This window comes from Lathyrus oleraceus, chromosome 5 (assembly GCF_024323335.1).
Source record: "Lathyrus oleraceus cultivar Zhongwan6 chromosome 5, CAAS_Psat_ZW6_1.0, whole genome shotgun sequence".
In the NCBI taxonomy this organism is placed as follows: Eukaryota; Viridiplantae; Streptophyta; class Magnoliopsida; order Fabales; family Fabaceae; genus Lathyrus; species Lathyrus oleraceus.
In genome coordinates, this window is record NC_066583.1 from 522274352 (window position 1) to 522295394 (window position 21043).

Below are 21043 nucleotides of genomic sequence, written 5' to 3' on the forward strand. Positions count from 1 at the left end.
ATTCCTTAAATAATTATATTACTAATTTTTTAAATATATTTATTTCAACTCCTCTTAGAGACCTTTAATTACGAAATTGTTTATCTCTACATAAGTGCTGGAAAACCATCCTATAAAAATTTGAAAATGCCACTTAAATTTTGGATATGCATTTTTGGACGCATTATGAGTCTCCATGAATTGTGAAACATAATCCATGTTGCACACTAGGTGTTTGTGGATCTGAACCAGACTCTAGATGTCAAATGTTGGAACATGGCACCACAAGTTTGGTGAATAATGGTGGAGATACTTTGGATGTGGAGTGTGAATGAGGAGAATTGAGGATGAGAGATTATTATTGCATTAACCTGAGATGAGTGTGCATTCTAAACACTTATACAAGAGATACAACACAATTGGGAACTGAATTGACCAAGTAAAATATTAGAAAAAATCAAAATATTAAGCTTGTAATCGTTACACAAAAGTGGATAATCGGTTACATCTGACATGGAATTAAATCAACTTTAGTGGTAACCGTTTACACCACCTGAGGGAACCAGTAACACCACTTGATTTACATAAAAAACATCAACAAGTTGAGGCGTGTTTTAGTGAGGTGCAAGGTGCGTCCGAAGATGCATTTTTGGAAGAGTATTTTCAAATTTTTATAGGGCATTTTTCCAACACTTAAAGATGAAATTAGCAATTCACTAAACTAGTTGGTCCCAAGCCGGATACAAAATTTTCAAAAAACAATTAATTGATATGAATTACATTAATTGAGAGTTAAAGAGGGTTATGAGAGATATTAATTGAGAGATGAATGAAAATTAGTGAAATATAATCAGGTCTCTATTTTGTTAGAAAAAAATTAGGCACAAAAAAATTAGGGAAAAATTCTTTTGGTTAGAAAACTTTATTCCTTAAATAAGTATAATACTAATTTTTTAAATATATTTATTTCAATTCCTCTTAGAGACCTTTAATAAGGAAATTGTTTATCTCTACATAAGTGTCGGAAAACCATCCTATAAAAATTTAAAAATGTCACTTAAATTTTGGAAATGCATTTTTGGACGCATTATGAGTCTCCATGAAATATGACTCAACTACGCGGAGTCCTCAATTGCATTTAAGTTCATTAAAGAATTGTGAAACTCAAGTAAGGTTCACTCTCGGTTGATAATGAATGGTAGATTCAGTTCAACAACTTTAAGCTGAAGACGGATGCAGATTTAAGAGTTATGTGAAATACGTTTAACCGTTACGAAACAAAATGTTTGATCAAGTTGGATGCAATGATTGCAAGATCAGTAAAACATATTATAAATATGTTGAAACGTACATCTTGATGTTCAAATGCAAAGTTCAATTTATGTTAACAATTATCTATGTAATATTTCATTTTTCATGTTATCAATGTAATTAATCTTTGTTTCTGCATCTGTTTGGTTTATGCAATTCTTTCTGGTTTAGTAGGTTCTGAAAATACACCTCCGTTAATATTTAAGGAAATGTATTTCCGAATTAAATTCATGACTCAAAAATGAATTGATTGTGTGTGTTTGAGGTGCGTCCAAAGATTTATTTCTGAATTCTAAAGGTAGTTTTGATTTTTCACAAGGGTCGAAAAACAATCCTAAGAGTGTGTTAACCAAATCCCTTAATTCATGGACATTTTTTAATGCACCATATATATTACTAGGGCATGAGATGAAAAATACAAAAAAGCTCACATATTTCGAAGTTCGAAGGTGCATCTCCAGACTCACCCCAAACACACACATATAAGTCAATCTTGTTTTCATGTTTTTGACTTAGCGGGCTTTTAATTTTGTTTCATCTTTTCTTTTTGTACTAGAGAAAACCGTGTGACACGACTTCCTTGATTTGTTGCATGGGTCGTGACTATCTCACTCCTTTTGAATGGTAAGGGATAACCATCCTGGATTTGTGATTCCATCCTCTTGAGAGGGATGTGATATGATTGATCACTGGATGATATATTCTCCTTCTGAAATTTGAATGCAAGTCTAAACTAAATGAAGAATACGCTGTCCCTGGTTAAGCATGAGGATTTTATGTGTTAAAGAAAGAAACTCCTACTACAACATCCAAATGGGTTGACTAGGAATTATCTTCCTTATATCTCTGGTGTTTAGGGATTGAACAATGCCTTACATCATCAGCATGATCTTATTCAAAAGCATACAGGCAGCGATCTTGCGTATTTTTAATTGCATCATTCTCTTTTGATTTTGTTCGACAAACAATTTGATACTGATAAAATAAAATATGAGTGAACACGAATGGACTTAAGCAAAACATGCATGTTTATTTCATTATTATTATCATCTGAAAAATCAGACAAGTTTTACAAATGAACAACAATTAACAAACAAGAAAAGATTACAAATGATACATAATTGAATCAATATGATATTGCTAGCATCAGTACTTCTCTGAAGAATCAACTGAATCTGAGCAATCTTCGCCATTAACTACATTCACTATCTGTCCACAGTGGTCAGGCAATAGGTTGGTTATGACATTGGGTCCTGCCTCAGAGAATGACAAAACCTTATGACCAATTAACTCTTGTATTATGGCCTTGAGGACCAAACAATCCTCTGCAGAATGCCCTATGTATCCAACATGAAATGCACAAGACACATTAGGATTATGCTTGTGATTTTAGGGTGGAGTTGCAGGCGGAAGATCTTTTGGCACAATTGCCCCTTACTGGACAAGATACAACAACAACTGAGTGTATGATACAGGGATATGGTCATGCTGAGGATGTTTTCCATCATAACGTCTGCCCTGACCTTGACTCTGGTTTCTGCTATTTTGTTGATTCTGAGAAATTGGAGCCTGTGGAGGTTGTTGATACTGCGGTTGGTATGTAGGTTACTGATATTGAGCAGCGACAATGTACAAATAAGGTTATTATGGCACATGAGTCATAGGTGCTTGAACTTGAAGGTAGACATTTACTATCACGACACAGGTCTCGACCTCTTTCATCTTAGTAAAACCCTAGGATTTCTTAAGCAACAAAGAATGAACCAATGGAACTAAGTCTTAAATGGATTAATCATCCTTCACTACGCCAAAAACTGGAATAGACAACGCACCTTAGAGGGCGCTTTATTACAAAAGCGCACTCTAAAGTGAAGAGAAAAAATAAGGAGCGAACAACTGGAATAGACAGCGCACTTTAGAGGGCGCTTTTGTAACAAAGCGCCCTCTAAAGTGAAGCGAAAAAATAATGAGGAAATGAAGGGACACCAATAGAGGGCGCGTTTATGAAAGCGCCCTCTAAGGTGGCCCTTAGAGGGGGCGTTTAAAAAAGCGCTCTCTAAGTCCATGTACATTTCCAGTTTATAAGACACTTTTGGAAAGCTTTAGAGGGCGCTTTTGTAACGAAGCGCCCTCTAAAGTGAAGCGAAAAAATAATGAGGAAATGAAGGGACACCAATAGAGGGCGCGTTTATGAAAGCGCCCTCTAAGGGTACCCTTAGAGGGCGCTTTTAAAAAAGCGCTCTCTAAGTCCATGTACATTTCCAGTTTATAAGGCGTTTTTGGAAAGCCTTAGAGAGCGCTTTTAGAAGCGCCCTCTTAGGCCCCCTTTAGAGGGCGCTTTTTTTACACAAGCGCCCTCTAAGGTCCCCTTTAGTAAACATTAAAATTATAACATATACTGCATGTCTCTTTATTTTCCCTCGCTATATGCTATTTCGTTTACGTAACTGGGTTTTCTCTCTACTGCGATTACTCTCGTCCTCCGTTCGTTCTCCCTCCCTCACCATCGTCGCCGTCGCCTTTTTCTGCTGTTGCGTTCACGTTCACTGAGTTATCTGCGTCCACCGTCGCTGTTCACTTTCTTCTCCATCGTTACCGTCACCTTGAAGGTATTTCTCTCAATAGTTTGTATTTTCAGGTGTTTGATTAGGGCATTTTCTAAACTGAGTTTTGCATTTTGTGCATTATGTTGATTAATGTTGTTTAGGGCAAACGAGCACTATATGGTGTTCATGAGCACCTTGTTGAAAATCATTTTTTGTTATTTTTGTGTGTATGGTTTTGATCACTGAATGTTGTATGTTGTATGGTTATGTAAGGTTTTTTATTTCTGATTGAAAACTGATGTCATTTGGAGTGTGTTTGAGCTTGTGCTTGGAAGTTTGATGATTATGGATGCAAGTTTGTTCATGTTCCAAACACCATAAGTTTGCATTGGTCTTTTGTATGCAGTAGGTGTGTGTGAGTTTGTATTCAATAATGATGAAAAAAAGAGAGAGTTTAGATTGTTGTAACATGAGAGAAATGGAAGGTATATGAATGTGTTTTTTGTGTAGCTTCACGAATATGGTCATTGTCTTACTTGGGTCTTATTGAATCATTTCTATATTACAGATAAAATGGCTAGTAACCAAGAAGATACCCATGACGCGAGTGGATCACGTAACAATGTTGAAAATGAAATCAAACGAGGATTGACTGTTATGAAGTCAATCATTCGTGCAAGAGACAAGGGTGAAAAATTCGAAGTACATTGGAGTGCTGAAGACCAACTAATTGAGCCTAACGGTTCAATGTTGGCAAGTTACATTGGTTTCCTTGTTCGACAACATATTCCGATTACATGTGATAATTGGAGAAGTCCGGAATTGAAGGTTGGCAAAGAAAAAATATGGTCCGAGATACAGGTACTTACCATATATTGTTATATGTTTTTTTTGTTGACTATTTGTTGACCATATATTTTTATAATATTACTTATAATAACACACTCCATGTGTATGTTTTTTAGAGATCCTTTCACATCGACGAAAGCCGGCAAAAATATTGTATTCAATTGGCCGGAAAAAGACTCTGAGGATTTCGATCCTTTTTGTCCAACAAATTTCTCAAGGATGAGGAAGGAAAATTTGTTGAAGCAGAACGGCCAATGAAGTATGCGGAGATTATTTCAGCCGAAGAATGGGATAACTTTGTCGCCAAACGAAGAAACGAAAAATTCCATGTAATGTCTATTAATTATGGTATTATACAATTGTTAAGTTACTTGGTTCTGATATGCCTTAAACTTTTTTATCCAGGAAGTAAGCGATAAAAATCGGAAAAGGGCATCAAAACCCGCATATCCGTACAAAAAAGGGCGTACGGGATATGCACGGTTACAACAAAGAATTGTGAGTATATTCAAATGCTATGAGCTTATACATTGTCACAATATGTTATAATTGATGATCTTATAATCTGATTCAATGTGTAGCTAGCCGAGGAGAAAAGTGACGCAACATCTCTTCCGGAGCACGTATTGTGGAAGGCTGCTCGGGTTGGGAAGGATGGGGCTGTCGTTGAAGCGGTTCAGAGTGTTTATGACGAATGTGTAAGTATATATAACATTATTTCTTTAATTATATCGAAAATTTTGTTAGACATATAATTCATTTTTAATCTCCTCTAATAATATTTCAGGAGACTTTATCCCAAATCTTACCTTCAACCGAGGTCCAGGATTGCAGGAGCCTACTTAGTCGAGTACTAAATGTTCCTGAGTATTCCGGTCATGTGAGGGGTAAGGGTTTTGGTGTGACTCCGTCGTCGTTTTATAAAAAATCAAAAACAAAAAATCCAACCAACAAAGAGGTGATGGAGACCTTGGCGGAGTTAAGGGCACAAGTACTCGAACTGCAAAAGGAGAATGCAAGGTATAGAGAGGAAAGGCGGGATTCCGAGGCAAAAGATACTAGTGACCGAGCTAGTATCAATTGTCAACCGAAATTTCCCGAGGTAATTATATATGTTATTATGAAATTAAAATAACACTCTTTTACTTGACACATATACACGTTAACAATAACATATTTATTATTGGTTTAGGGCATTACACCTCGTCACCAATTAAATACCCACTGTTTTTCAAACAAATTTTTTTAAAATAACTAACACTTTAGAGGGCGCTTTCTGTAGGAAGCGCCCTCTAAACACTTTACATTGACAACTTTAGAGGACGCTTTGTCCAGAAAGCGCCCTCTAAGGTGGCCCTTTATGGACCACTCCAGAGGGCGCTTTTTTCTGAAAGCGCACTATAATGTGGCCCTTAAAGGGCCACTTTAGAGAGCGTTTTCTCTAGGAAAACAAAGCGCTGTCTTTACCTATGCCAGCGCCACTTTAGAGGGCGCTTAAAAGCGCTGTTATAGGCCAAAATAAGCGCCCTCTTTTCCCTTATTTGGCGTAGTGCTTGATCATCTGCATCATATGAATGAAGTGAATCGGGCATATGGGTCTATGCATTTTCCCATACCAAAAGACTTGAGTTAATGGCCTATGCAAAGTTAAATGTGATGCACATAAGGATGCTTGAACCAAGACCTGAATCAGGTACAATTTTAAACTTAGTAATTTTGTTTGATTCGAATATTTATTGTTCCCTAATTTTGATTGTGTGTTAACGTATGCTTAATCCGTTAATTCGCTTTAATCTTAACTGATTGCTTAATTCAGCAAATAAGAAACATAATTCTTACACTTTCATTCGCGCTATAATAATCAATGATAGGTAGGAAACCGAATCAATAAATCAACTTATTTTATAATCACTTTTCATAATCATTTATTATGAATAAAATATAAACCCCCAATTCGATTCCAATATATTAATAATAATTCAACCGTCTTTGAGATACGATATCCGAGTCTCCCTTTTTCCTACGTTGTCTTAAACTCGTTTTTGATTTATTTTTATAATTATTTTTATAATATAAATATAAAGTTTGTTATTAATCAATTTTATTATTATATTAATCACAAAAATATAGGTGATTAACCATATATTTTATTTATTACTGTATTCAATTAATAAAATAAATAATATCAATAAATTCTGACATTAAAATATAAAATATAATAATTAATAATTAAGCAAATTGTGTATTTCATATTTTAATATTATAATTTGATTAATATTACGTATTTTACTGGTTAATGAATTATAAATGAAATATGTGATTTATAACCTATATTTTTATAGTTAATAAAATAAAATTGTTTTGTGACAAATTTTATATTTTTATTATAAAAATAATTTTAAAAATATTTTTTTTATATAAATAGAGAGGCTGGCCTACATTATTCTAATTTACATTATTAAAAGCTTTGTTAAAAAATTTACAATAAATATGAGGCTGGCCTACATATTTTGATAAATATTTAATGTTAGATATGAATATTCACATTTTATCATTTAGTTTCTTATGTAAAGATATAAACCATCATCACATTTAAAATCAATTATTTATCATTAATTTAAAAAATATTTATATTTTTTAAATAAACATAAAAATAATGAAACTATATTCCTTATAATTTATTGTTTTTTAGATAATATTTGATTATAATAACTTATCTATCTTCTCTTTAGACCGGTCAATATAATAATATTGATAACTACAATTTTTTAACTTACTACTAGATAAGCATAACTACATAACCACGCAAACCCTAGCTACATGTGAACATCTTAAACATGCAAAGGTCAACACAGTCTTACTATTAGGTAAGCATAACTACATAACCACCCAAACCCTAGCTACATGTGAACATCTTAAACATGCAAGGGTGAACACAGTATTTTGGATTCATTGTTGGCTAGGTAGTGAGTCCCTAGGAGTTGGTGGCAGAAGACTCATGATTCACAATGTAAATTCCAATTCAATTAATTGGATCCCTATATTTAGATTTCATGTTTGGTAATTTTGATGTCGTGTATATTTGATGATAATAAAATTAAAATATTATACTCATTATAATTAATTTTATAAAATAATAATTATTAAAAAATATAAAATATTAAAATAATAATTTTTTTCCAAAAATGAAATTTTGTAATATATAATTACCATTAAATAAATTAATAAATATTTGTATTAAAATATAAAAAAAAATATATAAGACGAACATAAATAATTTTAATCTATATATTAGTCTTCAAATTTGAATGTCTCGGAATACCTACACCCACCTCGAATTAAAGGGGATGTTGTTAAATTAATTCATTGCATTTATTACACTTAATAAAATTAACTACTAAATTAGTTTAATTAATTGTAAAATTGAAACTATCATTAATGCAAATTTTAATTCAACTAAAAAATATTTATACTATTAGCTCAAATATTAGAACTCAAGAGACGAGATTATGATAATTACCACTTCAATTATAAATTAAAATAAATTTATGAAAATTTAAATTATTTGAAATAACTTATCAAAATAAATGTTTGTTTAACATTTAAAAAATCACCTTTGTCATTTTAATAGGTTTTTATTAAAGTTTTTAAGAGAATCATTTTTAATTTTAAAATAAAAAACTAATTGCAGTAGCTTTTCTAAAATTTATTTATTTTAAACCTGGAGAATTTAGTTAGGAGCTTCTAATTAAAAAAATGATACCAAACAAACAATTTTTTTAATTTTTTATTTATAACTCAAAACAACACACCTAATAGATTTGGAAAAAATAAATCTTAGTAAATTGATCTTTCTTAGACATATAAACTTATAAATTAAACTAAACATTTAAAAAATAAATTAAATTAAATATTTAAAAAATAATCTTGCCAACCAAAGTCGCAATGTCCTTAATGTCCTTAATGTAGTTTTTCTTTTCATTCACTTATAAATAGCCCAATTCACTTCCATTTCAATACATCTTTTCACATTAAAACAATTTTCCCACAAAATCATAACATTAAAGAAATGACACACAAAGATGTTTTGTCTCTCCTCCCTTTTATCATGCTATTGTTGATCGTAAGTTACTAACTTTGCATCCATTCTTGTATCTTTTACACTTATATTTTTCATCATTTATTTATCACAATCTATCATTTCTCATCTTTATTTGATTTGATTTCATCATTCATTTACAATCATGTTGTTCTATTTGATTTGATAAAATAATGTTTTCTATGCCGCAATGAAATTTTAAAAATAGTTTTTCTTTCATTTTTATTTCACATTTTGTATCCATCTGAAATATATAATGAATGTGTCTCACCTGTGCAACATAATGTGTCTTATAAAACACATTATTTTTGTAATCATATATACCATCCAAAAATAACTCACTAATATCCATTTATTCAATTGTATTGTAGAATGGACAAGGAAGCTTTGCCCGATATATCAAACTTCAGCAAGAGAATGTACAAGAAATACAAGCTGATCAACCTTACCTTGATGGTTGGCTCAAAAATCCATTGAAGAGTCAAAAACACATTGCTAACTCTAACCAAGTTTATCTTGATGGATGGTTGAAAGATACACGAGCAGAGAAAACCAAATCCTCCCAGAACTCTGATCAAGTTTATCTTGATGGATGGCTGAAAGATTCCAGAGCAAAGAAAGCAAAAGACACCTCTGAATCCAACCAAGTTTACCTTGATGGATGGTTGAAAGATAATCGAGCTGAGAAAGCAAAATCTACCGGTGACACAAACCAAGTTTATCTTGATGGATGGTTGAAAGATATCAGAGCTGAGAAAGAAAAGTCAACACCTAACTCTAACCAAGTTTACCTTGATGGATGGTTGAAAGATACCAGAGCAGAGAACGCAAAATCCACCTCTGAATCCAACCAAGTTTACCTTGATGGATGGTTGAAAAATACCCGAGTTGAGAAAACAAAACCTGCAAGTGACTCCAACCAAGTTTATCTTGATGGATGGTTGAAAAATATCAAGGTCGAGAAAGAAAAGTCCATGCCTAACTCCAATCAAGTTTACCTTGATGGATGGTTGAAAGATACCCGAGCAGAGAAAACAAAATCCACCTCTGACTCCAAACAAGTTTACCTTGATGGATGGTTAAAAGATACCCGAGCTGAGAAAGAAAAATCTACCTCTGACTCCAATCAAGTTTACCTTGATGGATGGTTGAAAAATACTCGAGCGAAGCAAACAAAAACCATGTCTGACTCCAACCAAGTTTACCTTGATGGATGGTTGAAAAATATTCGAAATGAGAGAACAAAATCTACCCCTGACTCCAACCAAGTATACCTTGATGGGTGGTTGAAAGATACCCGAGTAGAGAAAACAAAATCCACCTCTGATCCCAAACAAGTTTATCTTGATGGTTGGTTGAAAGACACTCGAGCTGAAAAAGAAAAATCCTCCTCTGATTCCAACCAAGTTTACCTTGATGGATGGTTGAAAGATATTCGAAACGAGAGAACAAAATCTACCCCTGACTCCAACCAAGTATACCTTGATGGATGGTTGAAAGATACTCGAGCAGAGAAAACAAAATCCACCTCTGATCCCAAACAAGTTTATCTTGATGGTTGGTTGAAAGACACTCGAGCTGAAAAAGCAAAATCCTCCTCTGATTCCAACCAAGTTTACCTTGATGGATGGTTGAAAGATATTAGAGCAAAATCCACCCCTGACTCCAAACAAGTTTACCTTGATGGATGGTTAAAAAATACCCGAAACTAGTTCATATCTTTGTTAATCAATATCTATGTCATTTTAAAAACTTTTCATGTTGTTCCTATGTTTTTAATCTCTATGTTCCGTAAGATCTTATTTCTATGTATTAAGTAAGATCTTGTTTGTGTACTAAACAAGTTATCATTTCAATGAACTAGTTGTTTGTGTTTTAAAATAAACTTTAATTTAATTTGATAAAGATTGAGTTGACCTCTCTTTGTTTTTTTCAACTTTAGTAGTTATTTGTATAACCTCTAAGAAAGGTGCAATTATGTTTTATTAATTCAATATGTTCATTCTTAAAATAAATAGGGGAATAGAGATTAATGAGAGAGATCCAACTTTCAAATATTTAAGAAGAGAAAATATCACGACTCAAAAAATATTAGAGTATAATTATTCTAAAATTATCATGTGTGATTTGTGTGTTATTGTCTTTATATTAATTGTGTTTGTATAAATAAATATCAAATTTTGTTATTGTAAAGAACTAGTTTATACTATCATACGTGATGATTCCAAGGGATGAAACTTTCCTCTCTCTTTTCTTGTTCTATTTTCTTCCCTTTTGCTTTTTCTTTGTTTTCTTCTTTCACCTATTTTCTCTTCCAATAACATAGCACAAAAATTAACAAGGTTAGAAAAATAAAAATTCATTATGACGGAAAAATAAATTCTTATTGATGGGTTGCCTCCCATCAAACGCTTTTTTAACATCACTAGCTTGATAATCCATGTCTAAGGTACGTCAGGCGCAAGGGATACCCTCACGCCTGTCACTTCCTTTCTCATTGTTCCTTTGTATACTTTCCTACCTTTTTCCTCCAGATAGTAGAAAGTATCCAAATTATCCACATAAGGTGTCCAGTCATATACCTTGAAAACCACATTCCTTTTATTTGACTTCAAGATAAGTTGACCAATTTCTACATCAATCTTTTCTTTCCCGGTTGCCAAGAATGGATGTCCAAGAATAATAGATCCTCCTGAATATCCTTTTGTATCATGCACTACAAAATCTATAGGAAACAATAAGTCGTCGACAGGTACTAATATGTCGCGTAAACTACCAATTGAATGAGTAATAGACAATTCAACTAGACTGAGAGTCATGTTACTCAGTGTGATCTCACCCACTTTTAATTCTTTCCAGTTTTTAGTGGCATGACATTTATGCTAGATCCCAGATCACATAGAGCATGCAGAATATTGAACCCACTGATATTATAGGAAATAGTAAACTTACCTAATTCTTTTAGTTTAGGTTGTAAGGATTGAGGTTTTACTATATCATCATTTTTTGTCATGTTTACATGTTCCTTGATCCTTTTCTCTTTTGTCCCATTTAGTAACTCCTTCATAAATTTACCTGAGTCTTTTAGTTTACATTGTAAGGATTGAGGTTTTACCATATCATTCTTTTCGGTCATGTTTACATGTTCCTTGATCCTTTTCTCTTCCGTCCTATTTAGTAACGCCTTCATAAATTTAGCAAACTTAGACATTAGTTCTAAAATTTCATGGAACGAAATACTTTCCCGGAGAGTAGCTAGAACTTCCTTGAACTTTGAAAACATTCTCGCTTCATCATCTTAAACCACTTTCTTTTTAATTATTAGGTACGGTGGTTTTACGTAATCAGGTAAAGGAGGATTTGGTTAAGTCATGATCTGCTTCTTTGTTCTCCCCCGAGGAGAATTTTTGTCTATAAGTTGATCAATGGTGTCTCCTCTTTCCTCTTGGTCACCTTGATTTGTACCCTCCTCTATCTTAACCACACGTTCTTTAACTATCTCCTCCTTATCCTTTTCAGTAATTGCCCCTAAACCTATATTTAGGGTTATCATTCTTAGGGTTATCAACAATGTTACTGGTGAATCCTCCACTTGAGCTTGGAAAAGTAGCTACTTGTCTAGATAATTGACCAATCTTCATCTCCAAAATTTTGATAGACGCATCCTAGTTTCTACTCATTTCTTTAAGGGTCTTATTTACCCTATCAAAGCTACTTTGAGTGACCTTAATGAAATTTTGCAAGGTCTCTACCATTTGTGATGGATTTCTTTGAAACAGAGCTTGTTGGCTTTGTTGCATCCCTTAGTTAGCATTTGAATTTTGATTATTATTCCAAAGGAGTTTTGGGTGGTCTTTTCAACTCGGATTGTATGTGTTTGAATACAGGTTTTTTTTTTATAAATTAGCAAATTAGACCTCCTCACTTGTCCCTTCCAATGAACACCTTTCATTCGCATGTTATCCTCCATATAAGTCGCTTTTAAGTGCTTGTACCTGACTTACGTTAGCTTTAACTAAGCTGCTTCCAGCTAGCTTTTTATTTAATAATTCAATATGAGCTAAAAGAGTAGTGTGGGTATCAATAGGTAACATACCTTTAGGCGTGCCCACAGTTCCCGTCTTGACCGACCTTTCATTCTTGGATCGGTACTCATTTATACACATCACCTCAATGATATCTTTTACCCATGGTTCATTCATTTATCAGATAGTACCTCTCGTAGAAGCATCCAAAAATATGTGAGTTTGACTTTGAGACCTTTAATGAAGTTTTTCATCTGCTCCATATTATTCATGTTGTGATTCGAGCATCTGCGTAACAAAAGTTTTAATCTTTCCCAAGAGTCCTAAAGTGACTCAGTTTCCTGCTGCTCAAACCTCACAATTTCTACTTAGCGCTCGGTAAACTGAGTAGTAATGAAAAATCTTTCCATGGATTTATCCTCTAATTCCTTCCATGTCTTTATCTGTAGCGGTAAATTCATGATCATCAAGCCATGGATAAGCTAGAGATCAGTAAAACCAGAGTCGCCACCACGCTTTTATTGTTTCCAAGGGAAAAGGGAAAAAATACGAACAAAACCCAAAAGTAAGAAGTTTTCAAATCAAAACTAATAAAATGTCAGAGATTACAGGTAAGGGGCTTGGGTACACAAAGGGAAGCTGTTAGCATTCAAAGTGTCCTAGGTACTCCTAGGGAGCCCTTTTTGTGTGCATATGTATTTGGTACAAAATGATGTTTACAAACAAATAGAGTGGGGGGGTGAGAAAAGAATTCATTAATTATATTTTTGTGTTTGACAAGACCTTCAGACTTGTGCCTACGTACCAACATAAAAATGAAGGATCAAAACCTCGTAGTTCGTGATACGAATTTCAAAGTGGATGCATTATTTTTAGCAAAAATTAAGTTTGAAGGGCACAGAAGCCTAAAAATGGTTTGAATGAGTTAGTTCTTTTTGGCTTTTTGAAAGTTTAAGTCAAGTATAATTGAGCCTCTTTACAAGTTTGATTTAAGAAAAGTAGTTTAAAAATACAATGGCATAAGGCCAAAGTTTCTATCATTTTGCAAAGTGCTCAAAGTTTTAGAACAAAACTAGTTCAAACAGAGAAGATTTTTTAAAATGAGGGAGAGATTTTGAAATTTAAGAGATGGGGAGGAGATGAAGAGACTAATCCAATGCACAAAATTAAAATTTAAGAGTTGAAAAGATCTGACCAATGGGTAGCAATCCAATAGACAAGAATGTCAATAGAAACCCAAATTCCCTTGGACATTTTGAATCAAGCAACACACAAATGCACAATTATATTATCTTGAAGAGCAAGACATCAAATAAAGATAGCCACATCCAAGCTTTAGCCACTCCATGATCTTCTTCAAATTAGCCCATGTAACAGATAAATTCCACAAGTCACAAGCTCAAAATAACAGCTTCACAATGATCATGTTGTAGATGAACTCAGAGGGATCTTGAATGATGTATCAGATGAAGTTTCAAATTGCAAGCACTTGGTTTCACAAAAGTTGCCATTGGCCAAGTCCTTTAGCATAGGAATGTTGCCTAAATTCTAAGCTCATTTGTCCAAGATCAAGCCAACAGTCCACACAAAAGTTTTTTAGGGTTTTTGTTGTTATTATGTACATTAATGGTCAAAGACCACACAAACAAGCAAAGTATACACAAACAAGATATATCACACAATATGGTCCAAGTGGACAAAGTGAAAATTGCATTAACATAAACAGTTAGAATGGTATGAATAATGGCAAATAAATAAAGACTAAAATTAAATGACATTAAAATAAATGGCTTGAAATTAAAAGTTAGTAGTTAATGAGTTAGAAGTTAGTATTGTTTTGCCTTTGCTTTTCATTTTTTAGTCATTCTTTGGAGAACACCCAACCCACTTATAACAAGCATGGATCCTTGAGCCAAGACATCTTTCAAAGGAAGGAAAAAAGGTCAAGTTTCCCCACAAAACCATGAAAGAGGGGAGACTTACAATCTCACTAACTAGAATGTTATGCCTTTTGTGTCACAAATTTAGCGCTATGTTAAACAATCGTAATTGGACTTATGTAGAAGTCACAACTATTTGAGGTCGGGCAATAGAATTTTGGTGTTAATGCATGTTAGAGACATAGTATAATGGACTATGCTCATGAAACATATCACACACAAAAAGAATATGCAAAAGAGGTGGCCTAATCTCATTCATACTTATGTTTATTTTTCAATCAACTAGCCTTAGGACTTTGAGATATCATAGGCCAAATGAGATGAATGCATAAAGAATGAGAATGAGATGAAGAGGGAGGGGAATGGATCAAAACTCAAATTGGTTAAAGAAGGACTTTTACCAAATAAATATCATCCATTCATTTTGGAAGATGGAATGTACATTCCATCAATCCTCTAAATTCAATGATATTAATTTGACAAAGTCAAATCAACCTTGACCAAGGCCCAACAACAAGAGTCAAACTCAAACAAGTCATCACAATTGGTCAACACAATTAATTGGCATTTATTCAAATTAAAAAGACTAAAATAATACACTTAAATTAAATATGGTTTGTCAAATTCCTAAAACCTCATCAAAACACCAAAGAAATGGCCATGAGATTTATCATATGTCAAACAAGGTCAAAGGATCTTGGAGAAAAAATTTCAGAATTTTTAAAGACTTAAAAGTATTTTTAAACAGTTAAAAACAAACACAAAATCAATTAAATCATGAAAAATATTAATAATGATCCAAAAAATAATTTTAATTCAAAATATGAAAGAGGAAATTATTTGAAATTTTTTGGTGAAACTCTCATATTTTTTGGATCAATATTAAAATTAATATGAATAAATGAAAATAAAAGGAATAAAAGAAAATCAGAAAATAACAGAAAAACGTGGACCACTTGATCTGCCTCATTAATTGAGGTGGCATATCAAATGGCCATCAGCGCGCTTTCCACCATAGTCACGAGTCAATGCGTAACACAAATGGTAATTACAAGCAACGCGTGAGATTAAAACATTTCAAGTGAGATCAACGGCTCAGAACCTGTCCAACACACCACCGGCGCTGGACCTCCGGTCACCTTCTCAAGCGAGGTCCACCGGACTGGTTCACTTATCACCATCAAGAAAATGAAAAAGAAGGACATGATCTGAAAGAAAAAATGGCGTAGAGCACAAATCTGACCTCAATTTTAACTAACTCCACATATATATATAGAAAGAAATGAGGAGTTGAATTTTGAGGTGTATCAACTGAGTTGCTTTGATTTGACCTCTAAGCAACTCAATCTTCTTGCCTACATTGGTAGGACTTCAGACAACCAAAGATCCAAGATAATTGAGTAGAATTGAGTGAGAATCGAAGAGATGAAGTTTTTTGAAAATTACCTTCAATGTTATGCAGTTCTTGATGTTGCTTGCTCCAAACACGATGTGATCACACTAGAGAAGCTAGCAGGAAGTGATTGGAGAGGTTGCAAGGCTTTGGATCCTGGAGTTCTTGAATCTCCAACAGTTGAGATTCAAACTCAAATTTCAAATTGAAATTTCTCAGGTTTTCCTTTAGAATGAGAGGGTTTCAATGGGGGGCAAAGCTGGCGCGCAAAAAGTTATTCAAATGAGCTCAGAGGCCTTCTATTTATAGCCAAAGGGAATAATATTTGCACACTTCAAAATCTATCCAAAATTGGCAATATGGATGGCACGAGTGCATGGGCATGTACAGGCCCATGATGCAATGCATTAAGGTCCAAAATGATTCCAATTGAAGTATGAATGAAGCTTGAATGGCAAGGCAATGTGAACTGAAGTTTGTGCAATTGATTCTTTCCAATGATGTAGCCCTGTTAAAGCCATGCGCAGTCCTAGCAATCTTTGTCCAAAATGCATGAACTTGGTTGATTTGGAAAGCTTGGATCAAGGGGAACAAGTTTGATATTCAACACTTTTTCATTTGGAGCTTGGAACATGAAGAATTTTGATGTGGAAGTTTGGAAATTTCAACATGTTGAAAAATTTACTAAGTGTCAAGCTATATAGCTCAATATTCCACCTTACTTAACTTTTTATGTGAGCTTCAAATGAGAAAAGTGTCTTCATCAACATTGTAGCTCTTCAAATACCTTCAAAATGGTCACCAATTTCATGTCATTTGGATTTAGAACGATAGAATTATGCATTTTTGAAGTTTGGAAAAATCACTTGTTCAATGGTATAGGTCAAAAATGACCTATAATGTAACCTCATATCACATGATCATAAAAGTTGACTTAGCTCTAACTACATACATCAAAGTTGAAGTATACATATTGAATTTTATTGTGCAACTTGGAAATCTTTCATCTCACAAAAATTGAGCAAGTTATGGCCTTGGGAAGTTGACTTTCAAATTAGGGTTTAGACAAAATGACCTATAATGTTTCAACATAGAAAATGACTGTCCAAGCAAAAGTAGCTCTAGACCTCAACATTAAAGTTGTTTATAATGTCATTTAGAGTAACTTTGATCTTGTAATCATTTTCATATGGTGAAAAATGTAGGAGATAGGGTCTAGGGAGATCCAGTTTTGATCAGATGAATTCATCTGGCCAACCACCATCAACCAACTTGCTAACCTTAAATTCTTTTGACTTTCTTGGCTCATGATAGATCATATATGTATAAGATGATGAATTTTGAAGTTTCCCTTGAGAAATTTGATCAATTGGCGAGATAGCTTGTTGGAGAAGTCACTTAAGATACCCAATCAAACTAGGGTTTCCAAGGCAAATCACCTCCAAACTCTTGAAGGAAACTTGATCAATATAAAATGTAGAGATCATTGGGACTCATATATGATGCTCATAACCATTCTTGGATCGATTCATGGTTGTACTCTTTGTCATGAGGGTCTCAAACCCTAGATATGAACTTGATAGACCAATGGAGATCATGCGCTACCTACAAAAGAGTTAGGCAAATGCAAAAACATATTTTTGTATTTTGGTTAATAAAATGATGATATACAAGTATGATACAATCACATAGTGCTTGGTGATCTCTCCCAAAACAAACCCAATGAAATAGGGGTAAGGAGGATGCCAAAGTATGATCCCAATGCTAATGCATATGATGAAATTGCATGAGGGGTCTTAGGGTCAAAATTAGGGTCTTACAGCTGCCCCTATTTAAGGACATTCTAACTGAGGAGGTAAAGGTTAAAATCTTCGGCTCGACTTAGTAGAATGGGCTTAAATAACAACATAGAAACAATTTTGGTCCCTAAGAGACCTCATGATGCATATGATATGAATGCAAAAGTAAATTCTTTGTGGGGAAATATAGCCACAAAGGAAAAGAAATCAGAGAGACCGAAAGTCCACATAAGTATAATGCATTCCGCAAGGAAAACTCACTGGGGAGACAGAGACTCTATGGGGATAAAAGAGTTATGCATAGGCCAGGCTACAACTTGAAAACTGCTAGGGGACTCGAGGAATTCCATACAAAAAATGGGAAAGACTCAGACGGGGAACAATAATATCTGCAGGGGATACGAGTAAGTCAGGATAAAACTGAAGTACTTAAATCATGCAGGAAAAACGATTTCACTAAGGAAATGCACACTCAACTCGACTGGGGAAGAAATAAACTTCAACACAAGAGGGGCAGAAATATATTATCTACTGCATGTTATTGGGTGAGGAGATAATAAAGATCTGACAGAGAGGACATCTGTCATCGATTAGGATGAACATATCAAGGATGACTCGCTGAGAATTTCCAGGAGAGAGTATTCATTATCGGTTACTAGGTAAGAATAGCCTTGCTGGGGAAAACTGCAGAAAATAGGATTTATAACTACCGGCTATTGGGCAGAAGACCAAAGGTGAGAATATCCGTCATCGGTTAGGATGAACATATCAAGGATAGACTCACCAGGGAAGAAAATCCGTCATCGATTAAGATGAACATATTAAGGATAGACTTGCCTGGGACTGTCAAGGAGGATACCCGTCATCGGTTAGGATGAACATATCAAGGATATACCAACTGAACCACAAGGTAGAAATTACATCTATCGAATGCTAGATAGAAGACCATCAAAGAGAAAATCTATCACTGGTTAGGATGAACATATCAAGGATAGACTCTGTGAGGGGAGAAAATAGGAATTACATCTATCAGTTACTGGATAGAATACCATCGAAGAGAAAATCCGTCACCGGTTAGGATGAACATATCAAGGATAGACTCTACGGGAGAAAGTAGGGTTTACAACTACCTTTTACTGGGTAGAATACCATAAGGAGAAGGAAATCCATCATCGGTTAAGATGAACATATCAAGGATTAACTCTCTAGGGAACAAAATAGGGATTACAACTACCTTTTTACTGGGTAGAACACCAAGGATGAGAATAGCCGTCATCGGTTAGGATGAACATATCAAGGATACACTCAAGCAGGGGAAAGAAAGATATCTGTCACCACTTAGGATGAACATATCAAGGATATACTTCCTGGGGAATCAGAAACAAATGAATCCACTGGGAACTCCGCTGCTATGAAAACAGGGGTACTTATGTCGGGTATTGGGCAAGAAGTAACAAATTTCAGAAGAATATTACCAGTTACTGGGTAACAAACTCTTAGAAGACTCAAAGCATATATCCAGGTAAGATCTAGAAAGAAACAGTCAATCAAGACTCAACCTAATGAGGACATAACTCAAGGGGAGTGATTCCATCCAGATAATCAACTGGGAAGGAAACTGAAATAATAATCATCCACTAGGAAACAAACTCAGTGGGGAAGAGGAGAAAGGTTAAAGTCTTCCTGCCTAAGGGGATGACACTCTGCAATTGAGGGAGGACAGACACCAAACTCGTATGGGGATAAAGTATCGCCATAACAGAGAATAAGAATCTCAGATAAACTAATCAGATATGATGATGCAAATATGCATTTATGAAATTATATGAAGGTATATGTATATGTATATATGATGATTATGCTGACAGAACGATCACAAAGGATACAAAGGTGTTGCAAAAAATTTGAATCATCGGTACAATCCTCGGTCAACCCGCAAAAGAGGGAGACAACTGCCGGAGAACAAAGAAATCAACATTCAAAGGCTTAAATCTAGCCGAGGGAAGAGGAGATCTGCTGAGGAGATGAATCTTTATCGAGTCTGCAGGGAATTTTAAGTCAACGCCATATCAAATGGGAGACAACCATACAGAAGATAAACACAAAATGGCTGCTCAGAAACAAGGAGGAAACTCTGACTGGGAGCAAGTAGGATGGCGACTGGTGAGGAAACCAACGCGATCCACTGGGGAAGAACCTCTTACTCTGCTGAAGATCAACCCTGCTGAAGAAACACGAACTCCGTTGGGGGGCACAGAAACTCTGTCGGGGAAATAACACGCCGCAAGGTACTGAATCAACCAACTCAGTTGGGGAAAAGAATCGGAACTCTGCTAGGGAACAAACACTCCGCAGGGGAACCAGATCAACACCAACAACTAGGGATACCCGAAGGGTTAACTGCTTGGGGAACCTCTGATGTTTCACACTTAAGGAACTGCTGCTCTTTGAAGTGTTGTCGATACTTCCTTTTAATTGATTTGAAAAATTCTTGTCTTTATATGTTTTAAGAAAAATGATTTTGATTAAAAAAATTTAAATTTCCAAAATAATCATAATAAAATTTAAACTATTGGCTGAAGTAAATAAGAGTAGAAACAATTGGATAAAGGCTCAACTTTATTTAATGGGATGGTAGGCTGTAAATGACAAGACTCCATAGATTTTTCCAATGTTGAAAATGGTGATTTACATGGAAAAGGGTTACATTGAATACAAATGATCCTTAATCCTTCTACCAACTCTTGATATCCATTGTGCTCTTGACCGCTACTGGGATGATGAATCGATGTCAACCCTTATGCTCAACAAAGTCTTTCCAAAATTGGGCGATCAGCAGACTGTAGTTACTTGCCATAATCCCTAATTTTTGCATAAGTTGCCCCAAGGTGGGGTATTCAACTTATCGGGAAATTCTTTCTGTTTTTATGTCTCTAATTTTTGCCTGGATCGCCCTTTCGGGTTTTCAACTTAGCGAGCTGTTCTTTTCTTTTTTTAGGCGAAGTATTTCTTGACTGCATATGCGTTCACAGTGTAACACCTCAAAGTTTGCCCTCCTCTCTTGGGACTAGCTTAACATATTGCATTTCATTTTTAGGTCAT

General features: G+C 34.4%; 1 protein-coding gene across 15 annotated transcripts in view; it reads left to right on the forward strand.

The window, feature by feature from the left end:
• LOC127086004 (uncharacterized) overlaps window positions 1-10669 on the forward strand; it is a 98169-nt gene extending 87500 nt beyond the window's left edge. For 3 of the 15 annotated variants that reach the window (XM_051026633.1, XM_051026632.1, XM_051026637.1), the window contains exon 4: window positions 9921-10669. In XM_051026633.1, the coding sequence (XP_050882590.1) occupies window positions 9921-10496 (576 nt within the window). In that variant the 3' untranslated portion in view covers window positions 10497-10669. Of the gene's footprint in view, window positions 1-8640; window positions 8809-9155 lie in introns of those variants that run through there. The other 12 variants (XM_051026642.1, XM_051026639.1, XM_051026643.1 and 9 more) reach the window with 8 other exon arrangements.
• Window positions 10670-21043: the final 10374 nt, after the last annotated feature.